Source organism: Chaetodon auriga, chromosome 1, assembly GCF_051107435.1.
Source record: "Chaetodon auriga isolate fChaAug3 chromosome 1, fChaAug3.hap1, whole genome shotgun sequence".
In the NCBI taxonomy this organism is placed as follows: Eukaryota; Metazoa; Chordata; class Actinopteri; order Chaetodontiformes; family Chaetodontidae; genus Chaetodon; species Chaetodon auriga.
In genome coordinates, this window is record NC_135074.1 from 27,432,960 (window position 1) to 27,456,897 (window position 23,938).

General features: G+C 44.8%; 1 protein-coding gene across 15 annotated transcripts in view; it reads left to right on the forward strand.

The window, feature by feature from the left end:
* Positions 1-23,350, forward strand: part of neo1a (neogenin 1a) — a 151,593-nt gene extending 128,243 nt beyond the window's left edge. For 2 of the 15 annotated variants that reach the window (XM_076732746.1, XM_076732692.1), the window contains exons 13-29: positions 485-629; positions 3,295-3,405; positions 3,515-3,709; positions 4,817-4,912; positions 8,742-8,974; positions 12,707-12,845; positions 14,212-14,319; positions 14,735-14,929; positions 16,145-16,177; positions 16,428-16,496; positions 16,757-16,895; positions 16,984-17,228; positions 17,795-17,887; positions 18,289-18,459; positions 19,181-19,468; positions 20,316-20,452; positions 21,035-23,350. In XM_076732746.1, the coding sequence (XP_076588861.1) occupies positions 485-629; positions 3,295-3,405; positions 3,515-3,709; positions 4,817-4,912; positions 8,742-8,974; positions 12,707-12,845; positions 14,212-14,319; positions 14,735-14,929; positions 16,145-16,177; positions 16,428-16,496; positions 16,757-16,895; positions 16,984-17,228; positions 17,795-17,887; positions 18,289-18,459; positions 19,181-19,468; positions 20,316-20,452; positions 21,035-21,187 (2,550 nt within the window). In that variant the 3' untranslated portion in view covers positions 21,188-23,350. Of the gene's footprint in view, positions 1-484; positions 630-3,294; positions 3,406-3,514; positions 3,710-4,816; positions 4,913-8,741; positions 8,975-12,706; positions 12,846-14,211; positions 14,320-14,734; positions 14,930-16,144; positions 16,178-16,427; positions 16,497-16,756; positions 16,896-16,983; positions 17,229-17,794; positions 17,888-18,288; positions 18,460-19,180; positions 19,469-20,315; positions 20,453-20,886 lie in introns of all 15 variants that reach the window. The other 13 variants (XM_076732737.1, XM_076732701.1, XM_076732727.1 and 10 more) reach the window with 13 other exon arrangements.
* The last annotated feature ends 588 nt before the right edge of the window (positions 23,351-23,938 follow it).

Sequence of the window (23,938 nt, forward strand, 5' to 3'; positions counted from 1 at the left end):
CACCCACCTATCTCTTTAAACACACACACAAAAACTCTGATGCATGAATCCCACAACAGTGCAGCGTGGGCCCGCCAGCAAAGGAGTCCTGCATTCATCTGTCTGCCTCAGCGTCTCCGCGGGGTTCACCTGTCCACACACAAACACGTGCACACTCCACTCATCAGGACTTCTCCTTCTGTTGTTCATGTGGGTTTTTTTTTTTTCTCCTAAATGCGTCACTCACGCTCAGAGGGGCGTTTGTTTTCGCGGGGGCCCTCCCATTCGCACTACTGTCAGGAGGAAGGGAGGGGCAGGTGAGAGCGTGTTTCTGGCGAGCAGAACAGTAAACCTGCAGAGTTACGTTCACGCGAACACCTGAGCCAAGGTGTGTGGGAAGGTGTGATGCTACCTGCTAAATCGTGAGGTCACCTTTACAGCTGCAGACCCAAAGCGGCGTTAAATGTAAGTTTATGTTTCACCTACCTTCATTCCCCCTCCTCAGAGCATCATGCTTCGGTGGCAGCCCCCACCCCTCAGCGGCCAGAACGGGGAGATCACCGGCTACAAGATCCGATACCGGAAAGGATCCCGGAGGAGCGAAGCCGCCGAGACCACCGGAGGAACCCAGCTTTTCAAGCTCATCGATGGTAATGGAAAGTGACTCAGCAGTTAGCTCAGCTACGATGGTGGATGTCAGAGTGAAGCTCAACCTGCTGCATCACCAGTCTCAGATGTGCGCCCTGACTAGTTGTGTGACACAGATTTTGAGTGTTTAGCTTTTTGGTCGATTCAAATCCGACCAGCCGGCTTTGTTGTCTTCCACTGCAGTTTCTCAGAAAGACTTCCCAAAGGATATTACTGCACATGTGCATATAAGTGGAGAGGGGTTCAGGACCTTTTACATCCATGTACAGCAGTTCACACACTTCAAGTTTCACTTTGCTACTCATATTTGGTTTTATCTGTGGACGGTACCTAATATGGGCTTGGGATATGCTGCAGCCTCCACAACCCTGCACTGGATAAGTGGGTAAAGATGACAAATCAAGGATGGATGGTAAACCTTCACTGCTGCTAAATAGAGCAGAAAACATTCATGATATATTCAGCATTTCACTGTGGGAAATGAATGTCACTGTTTGCATACTGGATGGATAAAACTGGGTTTCCTTGATCCAGTAATTACTGTTTTGTTTTGTTTTTTACCAGGAAAATCTGTCAAAGTCCTACATATTTAAATCTCTCCGGTGAAAATGATTCCCTCCAGATAATATTTGAATGTTATTAAAACAGACTAAAATTAAATGTCCTCATATTCTATTTAAAAAATGAATCTAAATTTTTCCGTTGTGTTATGAGTGTGTCGGCTGTAGGCTTGCCTATGTGGTGAACAAAACAACCATTACGTTTGTTTTGTCGCCTCCTTCTGAAAGCCGGCGCTCAGATTGAACACCGTCGTCTAACCACCGTAACAGCAAACACGACGAGACGAGCGAGACAGAGACGGATCAGATGCGGCCACACGGCAAACCATAACAAGTATTTTCTGAAACCGTGATGTCACTCTTCACGTAGCCTGCATACCAGCTGTTTTAAGCTCAATAAACAGATAATATTTGACTGGAATTTCACCCATTTTTCCAGCGCTTTGAACCAAAAACCCTGTGATAAATGCAAGAAGTGACGGAGCAGAGAAATGCAGAGAAAGAGGCTGTTAGTCAACTCTTATCTGATACAGATGCTTAGAAGCCCTTTCTTTATGTAGTATTAGTATGCTGAAGTGTTGAACAGGCGATCCTCGTTATGTTGGGGATATTTACACTACAATTATGAACAAGTGCATCCTGGATCCCTTCCAAACATGGCTGAGTGCGTCCCACTGTGTCCTCAATATGTCCTGGGGTGTGTTAGCACTTGTGTTTTTGAGCTGTCCTCTTGATCACGGAGGGTGTGTTTTGATGCTAAGTGTGAACAGGGCCATCGAAATAATGACGGCTCTGTGAGTGATTCGTGCCCCTCACTCCAAACACAGCTTGTCTTCTGCAGCATTAAGTCCACAGATGGTCCAACTCTTCGTTTTAAGATGGTGGATCCAGTCAGAAAACTTTATTTTTTTTCCTTCTTAGAGACCACTGTTCCTCTTCGATGCTTCAGATTGGTCCTATATTAAAACTTTTATGTTATCAGGCTCCATTTTATCTCTGCTGGATGTATCTCGGATACTGTCAGCTCTGTCTGACATGCTGCAATATTTAAAATCTTGATCTTGAGACTGAAGACGTGTCTTGAGTTGCTCTTTGGAGTCAGTGTTGCTGTTGGTCTGTTTATTTAGTCAACATGTGAATTTTATCTGAATATTTAGTGCTGGAGGTACATTTCTTACTGTACCCTGACGTTACCCGCTGCTACCGCCAAGATATGCACAATATCACCAGAGACACACAGCAATGGTGATTAATATTAGATGTTGTCTCAGCAACTTTCAAGTGGCCCGGCCTCACGCTGCGTGCTGCATCAAAGAGAATATACACTTAAAAGTTGATTTTCGAGAACATTCTGGGGGGTGAAACAGAGGGGTGTTTGTTGGTTCAAAAGCGTTTAGAAGGAGATGTTGTAGCCTTGGAGGCACGGATAGTTAGGCAGTCTTCAGAAGCTACCCCCAAGGGTGGCCCAGAATAGTGGGTACAGAGAGAAAAGACTACAGGATTAGCATGTAGCGTGCAAATGGGACAATATGACGATGATGAAAAATTTTACAGCAAATTAATACAGCAACACATCATTTATCAGCAGGCGTTCCCCTCTTTTCTGAATACCAAAGCCAGCACCCAGCGGTGAAACGGCTCGTTCTGAAGGAGACGCGGCTTTAAATATGAACGAATCCAGTCTCCCAAAGTTTTTTTTTCTACTCTTTGTAGTCCCTTAGTGCTGTACTTTTTGTGCCGGCTGCAATTACGCACTTTTCTTTGAACACATCTTAAAAGGAAACAAACCTTTACCCACCAAATATATATTAATCAAAGGTGAAGAGTGAATCTCAGTCGCCTCCATGTTACTGAGTGGAAAAGAAAGCGAATCGCACCACAGAAAGCTTCACTTGATCCTTCCCCGTGCGGGCTTATAGATTTTCTCCTAAAATTGTGTAGAGGAGTATCAGGCATCCGTTAAAGATATTTGTGCTTTCAAAATATTTATTGTTAGTGTAATTCGAAACCTCAGCAGAAGAAAGAGGTTTTTTTTCTGTGTGAAATTCAGCTCAGCCTCATCTCAGTTTTAACACCGTGCGTTGACCCGTTTGTGTTGCCTGTCCAGGTCTCGAGCGCGGGACAGAGTACTCCTTCCGGGTGTCGGCCATGACGGTCAACGGCACGGGCCCAGCCACCGAGTGGACCACGGCAGAGACGTTTGAGAGCGACCTGGATGGTAAAAACACCTGCTTTGCTCAGTTCATACAGACTGAACCTCAAGCACTCGGTTACTGTTGAGTTTGTGTGTAATTTATGACAAGTTTTTCCCGCATTTCCATCTCCAGAATCACGTGTACCAGACCAGCCCAGCTCCCTTCACGTCCGCCCGCTGGTCAACAGCATCGTGGTGAGCTGGACGCCGCCCGAGAACCAGGACATCGTGGTGCGCGGGTACACCATCGGCTATGGCATCGGCAGTCCTCACGCTCAGACCATCAAAGTGGACTACAAGCAGCGCTACTACACCATCGAGAACCTTGGTAAGAACAAGCCGCTGCCGTCCATTCTGTATCGGTACATGTTTATCGCTTTGTTTCTTCTGTTTTTACCGATATTGATTCGATCTCTCAGATACTTACTTACTTACTTACTTACTTACAGATACCACAGAAATGCACTGAAGAATCATCATTAAACTGATGAGAGCATGGGGACAAATTAGTCTAAGCCCAAAATGTTAGCATTTAGAACATTAGTGATTTTCCTACTTCAGATGTAAATGTGATATATCTGACACTGAAAGTATACTAATGAGCAAACACACACACACACACACACACAAACAAGATGAAGCCATTCATCTGTACCTCATAGTGAGTATTTAGAGAATTAATGAGCTCTCCTCCACCACACGCCTGAGCTGCTAATTATACAGATTAGCCTAATGGGGACACAATAATTAAAGGTCAAAAATGTTTAAATAAAACTTGTTTTGGTGATTTTAATTCTTGCTGTCATTAAAGCGAAGCATCAACATGAAGGCCTAACTCCCTAAAATGTTGCTTGAGTGCCTTTTTTTTTTTTTTTTTTGCAAAGGATCAGTCCAACCTTTGAGGTAACTGCACAAATTATTGTAAAGACTAACTTCAAATCACTGTGGTGATCATGTTCTTATTTCAGGAAGAGGTATTGATTTGAAAAGCAGACACACTATTACAGATTTTGCTTCACGGGAAAATACGCTTTTGTCCTGCTGCATCCATTATGTAGGTCATGCTTTTTATTATTGGCATAATTAATCACAACCAGTAATATTACAGTGATCAAAGCCTCAGGAAAGGGTCTGAAAGTGGATTATGTTGAAAATTGTCTTCTAAAATCAAGAGGTTTGGGGAGGAATTGTTGCAAAATATCTATATATGCATAATTGAAGCCTTCATTACAATCACAGTAAGAGGAATGATTGTATTCAGATTCTCATTCGGGCTAATATCGCAATTATGAGTCGAGAGTCTCCAGAGTTTTGGCTTGATTAGATGGCTGCATCAGTTTGTCTCACTCGTCCTCTCTCTCTCTCTCTCTCTCTCTCTCTCTCTCTCTCTCTCTCTCGCTCTCTCTCTCTCTCTCTCTCTCTCTCTCTCTCTCAGACCCCAGCTCCCACTATGTGATCACGCTGAAGGCCTTCAACAACGTGGGCGAGGGGATTCCTGTGTATGAGAGCGCCATCACCAGACCACAGTCAGGTATGGTCCTCACAGAAAGCTGCTCACCGCTCACCTGTTTCCATCTCTCTCTGTATATATTTGCTGTCGGTCTGTGGTAGAATCTCATACACGACAGACACTGCGTACGGTATTATGGGATGTGATCGCACTGGATGGCTGTAGTCACTCAGCCAAGAAAGAAATACTGCGACTGTCATTTATCTTTGCTCTCTCTAACCTGAGATCATTATCAGGCAGAATGTGTCTGGACTCCAAATTACCAAGAAGGTAACGGGTCATCAGGGTGTCTCGCTGCTATAATTAACTCTCTTCTTAATGGCCCCCAGTATGCTTGAGTCTCTTTTTAATCAATGTTCAAAACCCTCAAATTTTGCCCTTAGATTACCAGCTGTCCCGATATTGAGATTCCCACAGAATCTTATCCCCTGAGACAAGCAGAGAAGAGTGTTTTTGTGCTCATCCAATCTTACATGTACACAGTAACAGTTTCGACACACTCGCCGTCCTCATTAGTCTGATCAGGCACCAGTTTAACCCTACTGGGTGTGAACATTAGTTTACGTCCTTGTAGTAGAGCCCAGCACATACTGTGGCATAGCAGATGTTATCAGGCAGTTTTGGTCTGTCAGAGACGTAACAAGACATGGAAATAGGATCAGCTGCCAGAAATGTCAGAAATGTCTCCCTCCAGTTTGTCCACCAGAGAGTGTCAAGCTTATTTTCCCATTGTCAAATATCTGGTTTACATTTTTTGGTCAGAGTTCTTCCATAACCAAGTTTAAGAGATCCATATCGAACAGTTTGTTGATGTTATATGTTCAAAGTATCAGCTGAAATATGGCTTCATTGTATATCAATATTGACCCTATAATACTCTGTAGCCTGTTATCTTTCCGTATCTGCTTACATGATCATGAAACAACTTGATTGCATCAGATAAAGAATCCAGACAACCCAGTTTAACTGCAGCAGACGAGCCGTAATTCTTCAAGCGTTAGATCACAGCCCCGTTAACAATTAGAAGTCGAACTTCAGTCTCAGTGCTTGACAAATGATCTTAACGTGCGACGCGCTGCCAGTTAGACTGCGTGTTGGCGGAGTTCACACAGTTTATGTGACAGTGTCAGAAGACAACCAGCCCCTGCTCCCTGGGGTGTCCCAGAATGTGGGCTGCTCCCGCCTCCTCTCCCATCCAGCCTCCCGCCTCCCCTCTCAGCCTTGATCACTCCAGTTTGTCTCTGCCGCAGCACGATTGCACCGCTGAGCTGGAGAGGGGTGGGATGCTGGATGACATGAGTCACGTCAACACGCTTCGAGGGGGGGTGGCAGTCTAAGTGCGCACACACCCGCACACTGTCATACTGTACACTTCTCTCCATGAAGCCCCTGCTTCCTCACACTCACACTCACACACACACACACACTCACACACACACACACACACACACACACACACAGCGCTGCACACGCTCAGACCCCCTGTGGTGGCTTTGGCAACCCTTCGTCAGATCCAAACGTTTCCTCTCAAAGCAGAACCAAAGCCCACCACCATCTTCTGCTGCTGAATCCTCTGGGGCGCGTTCCGTTCCTGCCAGTTTGTTCAAGTCGGCATTAAAAAGACGAGCTGACCTACATAGTACTTTTACTTTTGAAAAAAAAAAAAAAAAAAACTGAGGAAAAACTTGGTGAACTTAGGCTGAGAGAGTGCTCGGATGAATGTGTTATAATATCATGACGTCGTAGCCGAAAAGCAGGAAATGAGGGATCGCACCCCATCTGTAATAAACCCCTACAAGGGCAAGTCAGCCTCTGTCCTGCAGTGTGTTCTACCAACGCTGGAGGCGATTCCTCCAAGCTGGGTAAAGAAATGCAGCTTGCATGCCACCCCAAAAACCTCAGTGCCTCTCCACAACCACATGAATGCTTGGATCTTCATCATACACACACTCACACACTCTGACTCAGTCTTGAGAATATAATGAGGTTAGCTCTGCACAAAGAGGTGTCAAATGGAGCGAGGCGGAGAGGAGAGGACCAACAAGTGGTCGAGGAGGAGTGTCACCGCGGGTGACTGACCAAAGCTTTTTTCCTCCGTCTCCACTAAACCAAGGACAGAGAAAGTAGCGGCCAGAAGGCCATCTTGAAGCGTTTATCCGTCAGCATGCTGGCCAGAAGCGGCTCGTTTCAGCCCCTCTTTCCCTTTCATAGACACACACACACACACACTCACTCACTGGGCTTTATGGAGTGTAATGGGCAGGCACCTCACACACAAACACACTCAAGTGTCCTTCGTGCAAGCACGTATACACACTCTCACTGTTACATAAACAGAAAACCAAACAACAGGTTGTCGTTAAGCAACGTACTAAATACCATTTATCCTTTTCAAGTGGTGGACTGCGCTTCGTATGGGGCTCTTAAAGGTGAACGCCACTGGATTTCACAATTTAATTCGCTGAATGGATTGTTATGACGATATAAACATTTTGTTATTAATTTGGTATTAAGTATGTCGTTTGTTCAGGTATGTTTTTACTGTATTAGCTAAAATCATCCCTCATTTCTCAATTAAGTCTCCGGAAAACTGCATCACAGTCGACGGTGTATTGATAACAGAATAAATAATTACACGTGCTGGAAGGAGATTCTGTCTGCATTTGCAATGACCAGTTGATACAACTAGAATCAGGGCATGAGAACAATAATCATACTTAAAGTGTCTCCATGTAAACATGAGCAGCCTGTTTAATTGAAGGAGGATAGAGCACATTAATAAACATTTTTGTAGTTGTGCTACAGTTCGCCAAAAGGCTTCATCTCATTTGCATCATACATGGCGTAGAATATAGAATATAAGATTAAAATTTTGAAAAAACAAGTTTAGAAACATGCACGGCAATGACAGGAAGATAATATTAATATCGGTGCAGATATCATACAGGACGCCATCCCGCTAATTAGAACACAGACACATGCGAAGTGATTAAATGCAGTCGTTACAAACAGGCCGACAGGATTTGGATTGTAACCCTGTTAGAACATTTCTATGACTGTGGAAGGTGGGAGAGACCAAAGCTCTACCTTTCACCACAAGCCTTTCACCCATCGTCTTTGAGCCTCAGAGCAGAGGCAGCACTCGGCGGAGACACGTCGAACCGCAGCCGCCACTTGTTCATGACCCTCCTGCCGGCTCTGATACTCAAAGCCTCCGTATTCTCTCTGCGGTGTTCAAGGACATAATGCATCAGCGTTACTCTGAAAAGAGGGAACTGTTCCATGGCATTCAGAGTCCGTCTGTTTATTTGCTTTGTATTAAAATGCTGTGCTGTAAACATTTCGGTATTGTCTCTCTCTAAAAAGACTGTGTCAATACCTTAATGTGCAGGTCTGAGAAGTTGCCTGTAGGATTGTGGGCATCTGCTTGCACTCTGGTTTTCCATTTACTGTAATCTTTTCTTATGAATAGAGTATCTCTTCCTCTCTCTGTAGTGCCACAGTAGTTCTTGATAAAACACCACATACTGTGCAGTAGCTTCTATATAGCAGCTGAGTCTGTAGCTCCGTCTTATTGTAGAGGTCAGTGTCTGTTTTTCTAATAGAATCTTCTCTCTCTTTCTCTTCACCCTTCCCAATCCCATCCTTGTTGCACTTACCTTATCTTTTTCTTCCTCCCACGTCGTCGTCCTTCATTTTAACTCATTAACCTTATTTTCTCCCGTTCGTTCCTCCCTGCATGCTGTTTTTACTCCACTGTCTGATCCATCACACCACGCTTCTCCTCGTGTTTTAATTTTGGTCATTTTAATTTACGTGCATGCATGCGGGTTTTCTGCCTGATGTGCAGACCCCATAGACCCTGATGTTGATTTCTACGAACTCTTCCATGCTCCATACACCCCAGTACCAGACCCCTCTCCCATGATGCCACCCGTGGGTGTTCAGGCCTCCGTGCTGAGCCATGACACCATCAAGGTGACCTGGGCCGACAACTCGCTGCCCAAGAACCAAAAGATCACAGATAACCGCTTCTACACGGTGCGCTGGAAGACCAACATCCCTGCCAACACCAAAGTGAAGGTAAGGCGTTCTCACTCCCTGATTATCTGTGTGTATTTGTGCAAATCAGGAAGTAGATGTCATGAAACTATTGCTCTGAAATCCTCACTGTTAGTTTAATTGACAGTAAGATTCCTCCAACAAAAGAAGCTCTCTCCTCTTTCTGGTTTAGCTCAGCACTTTCAAGCTCAAGTAACTCTTACAGCTCGGTGTAATTCAGCGAAGAACAACTCAAATCATTCCAGTCTGATCAAACTTTGGTGATACGCCTTTGTTTAATGCGGCACAGTTCCTGTGTACTACAGTGCAGTGGGGCTTTGTGCATCCCTTCCACTTATCAGAGAGATGTATTGATGTGCAGAAAATAAAAAGCAATGTCATACGATGATATATAACAAAGTATTCCCACAGCAGCTCCCAGGCACAGCGGCAGAATAATGCTGATATTTGCAGTAATCCGTTTGAAGCACTATAAAGAGAAGTCGTTACTCGAGACTGAGAAATTCTTCCTCAGGATTTAGTGTTATGGCAATAATCTTCCTCTCAGTGTTGTTTTAGGTCGAGTTAGAAATGGTTCACGGGGTCAAGTCAACAGACCTTCAGTCAAATACTTCAGCTGCGGTTCAAACAGTTAACAGCAGGACATTAACAAGACTTTTCCTGGAGGTGATCGTGGTGATGTAGGTTTAATAAGACTCTCTTTGTTCTCCGTTTATGTTAAAAGTTGTCTGAGTGCAGAGCTCAGAGGCTGGCTCAGCTAATGGCTCTCTGTATGTGTAGATATAGTGGTTTAATTAAAGTGTGAAGGCCTCACTATGGTTTATTATGTTAAAGTTTCTTTGTAATGACTGTACAGTAGCAGAGCTGCAACTGAGGATTATTTTCATTATCTATTTAAGTTGGAATCCTTAAGATTTATATCCCGGTTGGTTCGCCAGCATTCATGGTAACAGTGATAACTGTTTAATACCAGAGCAAACACTCGCTGAGCAGCTACTTTGTCAGAAATGCAGCAAAGGAGCATCTTGGTAGTCAAACGCTTACAGCCACATAACCGCAAAGTTCACAGCTCACTTCCAGCTGAGAGCCTGTGTTTCCTGTCTAACTCTTCACTGCTGACTGCCCAGTAAAGACAAAGAATGACCAAAAGAAAAAGAAACACAACAGAAGAGCAGCTACTAACAAACTCATGTTGATTCACTAACAAAGTCAATGATTGGCCACCATGATCTGATTTCATGCGGCGTACGATGCAGGTAGTTTTCCCTGCAGCAGCGGGCCACAGTAAACTCCTCACGTGGTGGAGAAGTCAGAGGTGTGCAGCTCCATCACTCCCTGCAATATTTTAAAACTGATCTGCCGTCAAAGAAATCTCAGTTGTCTTGTTTTGCTGTCACATTTTTGATGAACAGTCACGCCAAACACGCTGCAACGTTTCCTGTGGCTGCTTCACAATAAAAGCCAACATGTGTTTTTCCAGTTGAACGCCATCAGCATTAGGAAATGTTCAGTTTGCATTAGCAGTAAGTTAACACGGCTGCAGGAGAGCGAGCAGTTAACAGTGAGGCTGGTGTCAAAAACAGGAGCACTGGATTACAAACATGCATCGTTTCCCGTGAATCCCTCGTGCTTAAGCAGGCAGTTTGAATCCAGCAAAGATAATAACGCACCGCGACACTAACAAAGAACGCTGCTGTACAGAGAGATAATTACTGAAAAAGCCGATTATGAATAGTATCAAGAATGGAGTCTGATCTCAAGAGAACCTCAAGGAATATAACTTAAATATCACTATTGTATTTTTCATTGATTGATTGATAGTTTAGTCTATAAAATGTCAGAAAATTGTTCCCACAGCACAGTTCAAACAAGCATGTTTTTGCTTGGCAAACAAATGCTAAAATGTGATTAATAGCAGATTAATTCATGTTCATCAGTAAAGAAATTATAGCCCCAAACAAGCTCATTTCCAGACTTCATGCTCGGTCAAATGATGTAGTGCAGCTCTGGAATATTACATTCATTTGCTGGGGATCAGTGTCGTACAGATGCAGAGTTCTTACAGAGTCCAGTCATGCGCCTGACTGTAATGTATTAGACTGAGCTACAATGTTTGTGACGAGCCGAGCCTGAAACAAGGTCTTTGAGATTCAGCTTCTGATTCTTGACCTGCAGCTCAATTATGATGATTACTTACCTCTGATTACTGGATCACAGTGGGTGTGAGCCTGTGTGTGCGCGCGTGTGTGTTCGTGGGTGTATGCATGTGTGCAAACCTGTGACCGAGCAGAGCTCAGATAAAGGCCAGCGTTTCCTGATAAATTATTCAATAAGGACAAGACAAACTGAGAACTAGAAAAAGAGGGTGTAGATCTGACAGTGCATTCTCCATAGAACCAACACACACACACACACACACACACACACACACACACACAGTCAGCTCTTGCTTCCATGAGTGGATGCTTAAATTGGTTTGATTCTCACGCTGTGGCGGTAATTAAAGAGTTCCACACGCTCATTATGTTTCTGTCCTATTAACCAAATTCAATATATTAACAAGTCTGTTAGAGAGGTCTTTGTGTTTATGTATCAGCGGAGTGTGGACCTGAAACTACACGTTGTACATCCTGTATGAAGTACAGGCCTCGCTGTGATAAAGGCCAGTCTAACCAACAGTGATGCCTTCACCTTAATGCTGCTCTTCTTCATGTCCTCACTTCTCTAGGAGGGAGTCTAGCCGGACGAGCTTGTACATTATTTAAGAGACGGCTGCTCTCAAACTGGCAGCGTGTTTCTAAAGGACAGAGTGTTTTCTTTTCCTATCCCACTGCCCTCTGTTTGACAGCCCCCAAAGGAGAACTGCACTTTTGTCATAGCACGCAACGTTATAGATAGGGCTGTTAGCGACCCGGCGAGCCTGACTCACCGCTGCCACGACCCCCAGCAAGCTGCAGCTACAGCCCTGTTTCTCTCCTGCCGGCTCAGGCCAGCAAAGATCAAGATGAACGCTTACATAACTCTTTTTAAAATTGCCGACTATTTTTTTGTGAAGCCGTAGAAATGTGCGATGCACACACGTGTAACCGTTACGGTTTTCTTGATGTGGTGACCTCCCGAATTTGGTCTGACAGCGTTTTCATCATGGCCGCACTTGTCTTTGTGTGACGCTAAATTTCACAGCATGTGGAGCATCACAGGATGTAAAAGGTTTTAGTTCCAGTCAGCGTTCAGGGGGTGTAATGTGTCCTAAACTCTGCACAATATTCAGCCTGGTGATTCTGATCAGAGCTGAAATGATTAATTTATCGACAGAAAAATGAGTGTTCATGGAATAATCGTTGAATAGTGTTATTGTTCCCTTGTTCCAGCTTCTCTCCAATATGCTGCTTTTTTGTCTTATCTGATTGTGAACTTAACATGTTTGGTTTTTTGAGTGATGTCACCTCGAGCTTTAGGAAATTGCGATGGGTATTTTCACATTTTTCTGCCATTTTATAGACTAAAATGTCATTTGATTAATCAAGAAAATAATCAGTGAGCTAATGGATGGTAAAAATAATCCGTAGTGTGTTAAAAGATGACAAAATGAGTTTCTTCTCATGGCTGGAAAATACTGTCGACTCCCTGGAGGCTTCATCAGTGTTCAGTCAATGTCATCTGCCATCAAACGTGCTGAATTTGTGTGTGTGTGTGTGTGTGTGTGTGTGTGTGTGTCTGTCTGTCTTTGTGCATTTGTCTGTCTCTCCTCAGATGGCCAACACCACCAGCCTGAACCACATGGTGACGGGTCTGAAGCCCAACACACTCTACGAGTTCTCCGTCATGGTGACCAAAGGCCGCCGCACCAGCACGTGGAGCATGACCGCGCAGGGCACCACCTTTGAGACCAGTAGGAGCTCACACAAAGACACACACGCACACACACACACACACACACACACACAAATAATTGTACAGAAACACACAGAATGTAGACGATCACAAAGACAAAAAGCAGCATGTCCAGTGTGAGGAGCCCCTGGCTGGCCGGGAGTAACGTTTCACTTTTTGCAGCCCAAAGGGAAGGAGCGGACACGCCTGAGGAAAGTCAAGCTGTCACTTCACACTATAATATAATCCAAATAATAGAAAAGGTATTTATCAATAGATCTCAAATTAACTGCAAGTGAAATTGAGGAAACCTGCAGGAAATCCAGTGATTGCGCAACATAATTTCAGCACTGCTCTGCTGCTCCGTTGGACTAACCCTGCTTCCATGCGAAATTGACAATTGGACTAATCATAAAATAATAATAATGAGGAAAATGATAATAATAATATTAATAATAATACAGCTTTGTATTAAAACAAATGATTTGTTTACATTTTTCTCTTAATTTGCAGAACCTTGGCCTGGTGTCTCGGCTTGAGGAGCAATAGAGCCACAAACCAAGACCCGACTCTTTAAAGGGTTCAAGCTTATAGAACAAAATGCATTTTGTTTTGGTTTTGGTTCATTATTCCATTACTGTTAAACTTGGTCAGGCACGACTTCATGTTGCTTTTCGCTTGGCACAACATCTGAGGGATGGCAGTAAATGATCACTGATCCTGAGTCAGCTGGACAAAAAAAAACATGACTGCTTCACTGTTAAGATCACTCATAGTGCTGTAGCAACATATGGTTGTTTTTGATGGGTTCTGTACTGAAAACATGCGACCTCCTGAGTATCTGTAGATTCCTGCAGTGCCGTGTGCCTTAAACTGAACATACTCAAATTTGCAAAAGTTGCCCCACAGTGAACCAGACATTAAAAACAAACACTAATTTTCTTTGAAATGTCATTTTTTTATGCATTATTCAATTGAGACTTATTAGACAAGAAGTGGATTTTTTGGTTAATAATAATCTTTTTCTATAACACCTTACAGAAATTACACGCACAGTGCTTCACATGAAGGAGAACAGCCATTTTTGCCCAGCCAGGGGTGTGTGTGTGTGTGTGTGTGTGTGTGTGTGTGTGTGTGTGTGTGTGTGTGTGTGTGTGTAAGTGAATGCTATCTACAAGGTCATAAAACCACACACATATAAACAAGTAATAAACGTCAGCTCTTCAGTTTTTAGGGCAGACAGGATTCACACAACACATGGACACTAACAAGCACACATATGCAAAGACACACAGTTTGATCGTATGTTGTAGTAAATGTTACGAGTGAGTGCACCAAACACTGTTCAGCAGCACAACAGATGTCCTGTTTCAACCCCACCACAGTTCCCAGCTCCTCCCCGAAAGATGTGACCGTGGTGAGCAAAGAGAACAAGCCTCGAACCATAATTGTCAACTGGCAGCCTCCCTCTGAGGCCAATGGAAAGATCACGGGTGAGTCTCAGAGTCTCTCTTGTGTGTTAAAAAAGACATTAAACATAATCTGGTGTTAGAGCTGTTTGTCGCAGCTCTCCTTTAAACGTCGACTAATGAAATCACATGTCGGTGGAGAATTGATCAACTCAAAATGTCCAGATAAAATCTGTTTTATTTGCACTTTTTAGTGCAGTAGTGGTCAGAGAGGAGCCTCCATCTCCATCCAAGCACTGCAGGCTTTTTATTCAAAGGAGATGCAATGCAGTGAATTCTACAAATCTAATAAAGGCTGTGATAGATGACTCTGATTGTGCAGTTGGACTTGGAAGAATAAAGCCAAGCAGCACAAAAACACTGTTGTTCGTCTCATTTTGCACAACATTAAAGCCGCTGAACCTGAACGGCTTTGTCTCTCTGACCTTCCCTGTTGTAGGCTACATCATCTACTACAGCACAGATGTAAACGCTGAGGTCCACGACTGGGTTATTGAGCCAGTGGTGGGCAACCGCCTGACCCACCAGATCCAGGAGCTGACGCTGGACACCACCTACTACTTCAAGATCCAGGCCCGGAACTCAAAGGGCATGGGCCCCATGTCTGAGGCCGTGCATTTCCGCACTCCAAAGAGTAAGTCTGAAAAACGGCACGTGGGGACACGACAAGGACCCGTGGTACCATGAAATTACATCCACCCTTCTGCCACTTTGAGTATGATTTCAGAGTCGTGTATTTGTGAAAGCTGTATATTTTTCTCAGCAGCTTGTGAAGCTAATTGGAGAATAATTAATGTTGGATTTACATGAGTCAAGTCGCCACAAACATGACTTTAAATGAATGCTAAATTGGATGTCCGCTGGATGTGGAAATACCTGCCGTAACAGCATCGTTAGGGAGCATTCGGACCGAAAACAGCCGCACCTTAAAAACACAACGCAGTGATGGCAGTGTGGTGTTTGAGGTACAGGTGAGACATTGAAATGCAATCCAGGAAGTCCGGTTTGAGTAACGGACGCCACAAGCTGCACAACATGAGAGCTGTTTTTTCATGCAGACCAGCAACTGAAGACAATAACAGTCCTCATATTGCGACAACTGTGATCTGCTAAATGGTCTGCACACTTTAAATATTTCATCACATAAAAATCCTGTTATTAAATCACATCACAAATCAAAATCCCAAATTGATGATGTCTCACAAAGTGCTGCTCTCCAAGGTTGTATTTTCCCCTAAACGTCCAACAGACCTACGATGTGCCAGTCCTGATTTGAATCAGTTTTCCAGTTAACGCCGTATACAAACTCCTGGTAATGCTGCTGTGAGGAAGCGTCTTGAGAGACGTTTCCCCGGCCTTGTTGATTGGTTGGGGCTGATCGAATTACTGCAGAGTTCGGTCAGCACATTTGCGCCCAGCTCCAACTGTTAAAAATCCATTTTAGCTTCAGTTTGAAGGCGCTGCACGCACTTTATTCTGTTTTTCTCTGAATGTTTTGACAGGGCCGCATCCTTTTTCAGGAAATCTTTACCCACGGGACGTTTAGTGAAGCATTTTACTTAAAATCAGTGTGTTTTATTGTGCTGTTTGGAGGAAGTATTGTATTTTGATGCTTTGCTTTTAGTGTCAGCTTGGCTGTGTTTGTAGAACACTGTTGCTGTTTAGTTTCTCACTTCTTCCTCATTCTTCTAGATTTGTCCCTCTCCTCCTCCTCCTCCTCCTCCTCCTCCTCCTCCTCCTGACTATCCCCATCTCTCGCCTCACTCCATCTCCCTCGCTGCTCTTTTCAGCTAACCTGTTTTTTGCTTTTTATTGTCTCTCCCTCCCTGCTCTCCTTTGGCCTGTTAAGCTGAGTCCTCTGACAAAATGGCTAATGACCAAGGTAAACTCCCCCTCCACACTTTTATCTTTCACTGCTGACTCTGCACCTCGTGTATCTCTCTTTCTAAAGATTTCCATCTTCTGTGCTGATGAAAACTTGGGCTGCATGAGTCTATTTGTGCTTGTAGGAAGTTTCAGAGTATGATGTGTCTCGTAAACGTTTGACAGAGGAACAAATGTGACAGTAGAAGACATCATGAAAGCACTTAAGGGGAGTTTCAGTCGAACATGTTTTTTCCATTTTGAATCAGCCTCAAATCTTCCACCGAAGCCGGGGCCTCCAGGAAACCAGCATCCACAGGACCCTGGAACTGCAGTTGGTAAGATTTTCCCTCCCACCTTCTTGAACAGTCCTGCTCAGGAGCTAAAATCAGGATCAGATTGTGTCCAGATAGTTGGATTTTAACAAAAGACGAAAACAAAGCCTCTTTTCTCTGACCGTGCGTTTCAACTCTGAGACTTTGGCTCCATATTTTTGTTGTAGTTAGATGTGACATGCTCTTCTGTTAGTGACTCACCGGCGCCTTTAAAGAGGTTTTTACAAATGCATCTCGTCTAATCCAATCTTTCTCCTCTCGAGGTAAATCAGGGGTGGGAGGCAACGGTGAAAATCACATCCTGGTCATTGTGATCATCATCTCGGTGGGAGCCTTCACCATCATCGTGGTGGTGGTGGGGGCCTTCCTGTGCACACGGCGCACCACCTCCCACCAGAAGAAGTAAGAGGCTCAGTCACTCCCTCCTGGGTCCCCTCTCTCCATAAATGAGATCAGTGTTTCATCGTCACCTCCGTGTTCTCTCCTGCAGAAAGCGCGCTGCTTCAAAGTCCTCGAACGGCTCCCACAAGTACAAGGGGAACTCCAAAGACCTGAAGCCACCCGACCTTTGGATTCACCACGAGAGGCTGGAGCTCAAGCCCATGGACAAGTCACCAGACCCCAACCCAGTCATGACCGAAACGCCCATCCCCCGCACCTCGCAGGACATCACGCCGGCTGACAGCGGCCTGGACAGCAACCCCCACCTGCAGCAGCGGCGCAACTCCTACCGGGGTCAGTCTCGCCGAAGGGGGGCGACTTAAAATTTGATATTATAGGAAAGAGATCAAAGAGAAATGTCGCGGTCGCTGCCTGAGCTCACATGCATGATGACACTGAGCAAACTTCTGCAGTTTGGCCGGCAGACAGGAAAGTACAGTTGGGTTTTTTTGGCAGGAAATGTGTTAATACCCGCAGGTTGGCTTCCAGGAGCGTGACTGGAGGAGTCGTGGAGAATGCGCTGGTGTTTTTGTTTCACAAGTCAGCACCTGTGTTTGCTGTTGGGTTTTCTGTGATTATCATGCAAAACATTTCATGCTTGTCATACATTATGCCCATTACTTGTCATGATTGCAGCGCTGCAAGCACACAGTGCCAACGCTACAGCTCTCTGCAAACACAGGAAATCCACTCGATATAATTAGTCCCCAAAAGAAGGAAGGAAAGAAAGCAGAGTGCGATGTTTAGAAATGCAATCAAAAGCCAACATTAGGAAACTGATGGGGGATCCTGAATCATTCACGAAAAAGAACAGGAGTAGCGGCTCTTTCTGATTGGCTGGTTTGCACCGTACCTTTTAGGCCACGAATCAGAGGACAGCATGTCTACACTAGCAGGCCGACGAGGGATGAGGCCTAAAATGATGATGCCTTTTGACGCTCAGCCGCCTCAGCGTAAGTGTGTGTGTTTGTGTTTGTGTGTGTGTGTGTGTGTGAGTGATGAGTAGAACTTCATGGTTTACAGATATGAGCAGGCGACATTGAACGTTTTAAAATTGGAGCACAGACATTTTTTTAACAAACTACCAATTTCCAAATATGTCTCCTGCTAAAGTCCATTTCATTCTTCCAACAAAATATTTATTGTTTGTCTTCTGAGTTTCTTCTTCCCTCAATTTGGTGACTGACTGACAGACAGAGAATATTTAAACCGCATGTGTGTGTGTGTGTGTGTGTCACAAACAAAACTTCCACATCCTTCATCGTTACAGCTGGTTTAACATCTCGTCCTGTGTGTGTGTGTGTGTTTGTGTGTGTGTGTGTGTGTGTGTGTGTGTATCCATTTCCATTCACAGCTGTGATTAGTGCTCACCCCATCCATTCCCTTGATAACCATCACCACCATTATCACATGGGCAGCCTGGCGTCGCCGACACGCAGCTACCTCTACCACCAGGGCAGCGGGCACCCACGCCCGCACGCCTGCGCCACCCCCATCTCCCATCTAGACAGGGTGGACTCTACAGGTGAGATGCTGCCACCTGCTGGACAGCAGGAGAAGTACAGAGCAGGAGTCATACTCATTCATCGATTCGTCTTTTGCTCATTCATTCGCCTGCAGCTGCCATCTTGCTACGTTCATGTTTTAGTTTTTAAAGTGTTACTAATCACTTCTGTCTGACCTTCCTGCCATCTGAAAACATTTTTTTTATGCTTTCTTCTACTCACCTCAACTTTTACCAAAATTAACTGAACTGTAGGAATGCAGCCAGACGCAGCCGATGATTTATACTTTTAGCAGACTGGTCGTTGATTTGCGGGGCAGATACTTCAGTGGAGAGAAAATCTGGATTGTTGCCTGATCGTATAAGAATGAGTGACAGTGATAGTGTTCATTTCTGCTAAGACAGAGTATGTGTGTCCTGTAGTGCTGCAACTAACAATTATTTTTATCATCAAGTAATCTGCTGGTTACTTTTTTTCAATCACTTTGTCTCTGTAATGTCCAAAATAGGTGAAAAATGCCCAAGTTGATGTATTTAAATGACTAAAACTCACAGATATCCAGTTTACTACCACAGAACTTTTAAGAAAACACACAAACGTTTGCATTGGAGAAGCTGAAACCTGTTGATCTACTTATCCTTTCAGCTCTAGTGCGTGTTGCACTGTCATTACTTAGAGCGTGATAAACCTGTGAACTCATCCACTCATGGTCTGCTGAACTCCCCTCTGCCCCCTCTCCAGAGTCGGTGAGGAACACCCCCAGTTCAGAGCCCCTCCCTCCAGCCACAGCCTCCTCCCAGGCCTCCTGCCCCTCGGAGATCCTGGCCGACCCCGAGGGCAGCTACCACGGCTCCACCACCACGGAGGAGGAGCCCAGCTACTCCAGCAACCTGCCCCCCCACCGCCCGGCCCACCCGCACGCCCACGCCCACCCGCTCAAGAGCTTCGCCGTACCTGCGATCCCACCCAGCGGCCACCCAACATACGAGTCACCCGCCCTGCCCAGCACTCCTCTGCTGGCTCAGACCGGTGAGGGGAAACACACACACACACACACACACACACACACACACAGAGTTAAGCTCAGGTCAGATCAGACTACAAGACTGCCGACTCTCGTCCCAGCTGTTCAGACTGAGACCAGACTAAGACCTGGAACCACAACTAAAACGGACTGATGGTGCTTTATGTGATGCTTCAGTTAATCGCTAATCGTCTATTGATGATTACTTTGAGGTAAAGTTAGAGGTCAGCTTCAATGCTGCAAACAGTGTTTCTGATGAGTAAAGATTGTGATATTGGAAGTCTCAGTTCTAAATCTTTCCCACAATGCATCCTCGTCCTCTTTACGCTTGAGCGAAAGGACGATTTAGTCTGTGCCAACTGTGCCTTGTTCTGCCTCTGAGTGTGTTCAGACTCTTGAGTCTGTCGGGTTCAAAATGAAGATGTAAACCTTTAGAAGCAGCTCGCTCCGAGTCTGTGAGGGTGTCAGTCAGGAGTAAACAGTGAATTTCCTGCTGACGCTTTCTCACCTGCTGTGGATTAATGCAGATTTGGTGTGTTAGTGAGTATTTGCAGCAGCAGGATGGTGTGTGAGTGTGTGTGAGGGTGTGTGAGGGTGTGTGAGGGTGTGTGAGGGTGTGTGATGGTGTGTGATGGTGTGTGATGGTGTGTGAGGGTGTGTGAGGGTGTGTGTGTGACTGATTTAAAACTACCTGCAGGCTGTGTGTACGTGGTGATGATGAAATGTGGCCCTCAGTGTGGCCCGTTAGGAAAGTCCAGTTAGAAAGAGTTCAGTTAAAGCAATCTCATTTGTTGCCTGTGCTGACCATTGTGTGTGTGTGTGCGTGCGTGTGTGTGTGTGTGTCACATTCAGGGCCCCCCACTCACCCCCATGTTGTTAAAACAGCCTCGATCGGAACACTAGGAAGGACACGAACACCGATGATCGTCACCGTGCCCAACGCCCCTGATGTGCCAGAGACCAGTAAGATGCTGGAGGACGTAGACAGCGTGAGTATAGCGCCCCACACTGGCTGCTCGCAGCACAGCAGCCTGTTTCTGCCAGGCCTGGTGGAGATGAACATGTGATATGTACTGAGACCGAGCACACGTTCCCTCCAGTTCCACGTCGGGTTTTTTCTTTGGGCACTGGGTTATACAGCCACTTTAAACTGGATTGGTTTTAACCACATTTTCTGTTTGTTCTTTCTCTCTTTTTATTCTTTCCAACTTCAATCTCACCATTTTTTGTCGGCTGCCTCTCGATCAATTCATTTAACAACTGATCTGAACAAACCCCATCGCTGGAATGATTTCATTTGTGCCATTCAACCTTCTCTCCGTGTCCTCATCCTTGATTGGCTGTTGGCCATGTGTTGACGTCGGCTTCTCTTTGGTTCTGGATGTTTTGCTTTTTGTCTGCTGCCTCGTTTTCGACGCTTCAGTCCCATTGACCCACCCCCCCAGCTCGCCTCACCCCACCCATTCGACTCCCCCCGTCCTCTGTGGAAGATCCCTGACTGACCCTCTCCTCCTCTCCTTTCCTCTCCTCTCTTCTCCTCCCTCCCTCCCTCCCTCCCTCCCCCCCTCCAGGTGCTTGCCTCCCTCCCCCCCTGCCCCTCCCCCGCCCCCCGCAGTAACCCTGTTCCTCTCCCTCAGAGCTACGAGCCCGACGAGCTGACCGAGGAGATGGCCCACCTCGAGGGCCTGATGAAGGACCTGAACGCCATCACCACAGCGCCATGAGCACGCACACACACCTTCACACGCGCAGACACACTTTCTCTGTCATCAACACACACACGCACACACACTCTAATGTCAAACACACCCAATCACAAAGCTTGGGAGCTGGTGGACACGAAACGGCTTCTTGTGCCCAAGAGAAACTCTCACGTCCCCCTGCAAGAAAAAAAAAGAAACTCCAGACTGAAACTTAGGAACTTTTTTCGGCTTACCTTGCTCAGTCTCAGGAAGGAGATTGCCATGAGAGGGAAGAAAAAGTGACGCGCTTCATCTTTTTATGAAGAACCGTTCTCAGAGACAATGAACTTTAAAACATTGGTCGCTTTCAACCGGAAGATTGTGAATTTTTTCCTCAGCAAAAATACGTGCGGTAGGTTTTTTCTCGTTGCGAGACGGCTGTTGATTCAATGTCAAGTCAAAAGGAGAAAGTCCAAAAATATGCTGGTTTTTGATGTTGGTGCTCATGCGGCGCAGTCTACACACAGTGTTTGTTTGATCCGTGTTTTCTTTGTGCATTTTGTATATCTATTGGGCCGTTTCAGTGAAGTGAACATTGGATATCAGCCCCCCCTTTACAAGCCTACATTATTCATAAACGTGGTCATTTTTTGTTTTTACCCCCTTGTGTCATATATTGTGCCATGACTTTTTATTATTTTCTATGTTATTGTATTATTTTTTTACACACATATCCTTATAAACATGTACATACGTTGTGTTGTTTTTGTTTTTTTGTTGTTTTTTTTTAAACTGCCTCATTCTTTTGATGTTTCCCAGATTTCATTGTTATTATTTGGGATGAAAGTGGGATTACAGATGAGTCCTGAAGCTCAGTTTTCATATCAAGGGGAGAGAAGCCTGGTGTGTTTCTACAGTACATTCTTCTCTGGCATTGTGTTGCCCGCTTTGTACATTAAACGTCTTCTTTTTTCAGTCCTCTGTTTGTTGTGGGAGCTCCGTTTTAAAAGCCTTACCAACGTGTTTGTATGTTGGACGGTCGAGACGACTCTGCTCTCTCGCTCGGAGTTGTGCTGTCGCTCACTGCCATGGCAGTTTCTTTATAGTTCTGTGGGACTTGACAATATCTCCTCACAGGTCAGGGGTACCTAGGACTCAGGGCGCTGACCCCCACCCCTCTTAAAGAGAAAGAAAAAAAAAAACCTCACACGGCACCCAGTCAGTCCATCGATCACCTGCAACAGACGAGTTATCTTTTATACGAGAAGGTCGAATGTGTGTGTGTCGTTTTCCAAAAACCAATATTTGGTTGCAGACGTCCGTGCAGCTGAACCACGCGTGCGTTTCCCCACAGCGGAGCGTGTTTGCTGGGCTCCGCTGCTGCTCTTCATCAGATGCCCTGGTTCTTTTACAGACGCAAAGATGTTGGCCTTTTGAATGGGACTCCCAGATTTTTTTTTACATGGTAGTTTTTGTATGAAGAAGAAGAAGAAAAAAAAGAAGCTTGTTCGATACACGAATCCGACGTTCAAAGGAAAAAAAGAAGTTCATCTAAGAAGCTAGTTTTTCATTACCCTCTTACCCAAAGAAATTTGTCATTTGCAATCATAGTAATTTGCTCTACTTTTGTGAATATCTTGTTTCTCATAAATGTACATCGTCATGAATGTCAATATAACTGTAAGAGATTTTAACTATGGATACAAACAAGGAACAAGTTTGGGGCTGAAAACAAAGGTGGGGGGTGGGGGAGGGGGAATCGTGGGGGGGGTGGGGGGAGAAAAGGACCGAACTCCATTTGGGAAATAATCTATTGAGTTGTAAACAGTTGAACCTGTATTGCACTTTTTCACAATTTTTGAAAAGTACATTTCTTACATATCTTGTGTTTTAAATATCAAAGCTGTTTGTGTAACGTAGTGTCTTAGGTAAGCAGCAGGCAGCTGGTCTTGTTTTTTATGTTTTTGTTTTTCTGCTTCAGAGATGATATGAATTTGAGCAGCCGAGTTGTTCACTTCGCAGCTCACGATGAGGAATTCTGTTGTTGCTTGTTCATGTACAGAGCTTTCTTTGCTTTCTGTAGGAAAAAAAAAATCTGTGGCTTTTTAAAAAATGTCGAAAAAAGTTTGGAAAAAAAACATGTTTTTTTTATTGGTGCTCCTATACATTGTGTATACAAACTATTATGAATACTAACAAAGTAAATGTTTCTGCTCGTCTTCTTTTCATCGACCGTGGTCGGGGCGACCGTCAGGAGTCGAATAGAGCTGAAGTAGTCAGTCAATGGAAAACTGATCAGCAGCTTTCATGATAGAGTCAGAATGTCAGCAGCTGCAGCTGTTAACGTGAATATTTACTGGTTTTCTCGGCCATGTGTGATACAGGACTGAATATTTTTGTGTTGATTCAAACTTTTCAATCAAATTTTCACTATTTTCTGATGTTTAACACATCAAATGATTGATTCATTGATTTAGAGAAGAGATCACCAGCGTTTGGCATGTTTTGACGGTCCCCACAGATGTCCCTCGGAGCCGCGCTGTCCCTCGCTGCTGTGGCAGCTCCACATAAATCTGTGGGAAAACAATCGTCCGTCAAGCCCCGAAGTGAAGGATGGCTTCCTGCGCTCTAAACACTCACCTGCCTTGAATGTGAAACAGGAGGACAGCTGCCAATTAACGGCTCTTCTGTACACTGATGAAGACTTTATTCAATTCATTTTTGTAGTTTACGGCGTCCCTCCAGCTGAGATCATCTCTTCTGATTAAATAAGCTCGTCACAGGCTTATAAGC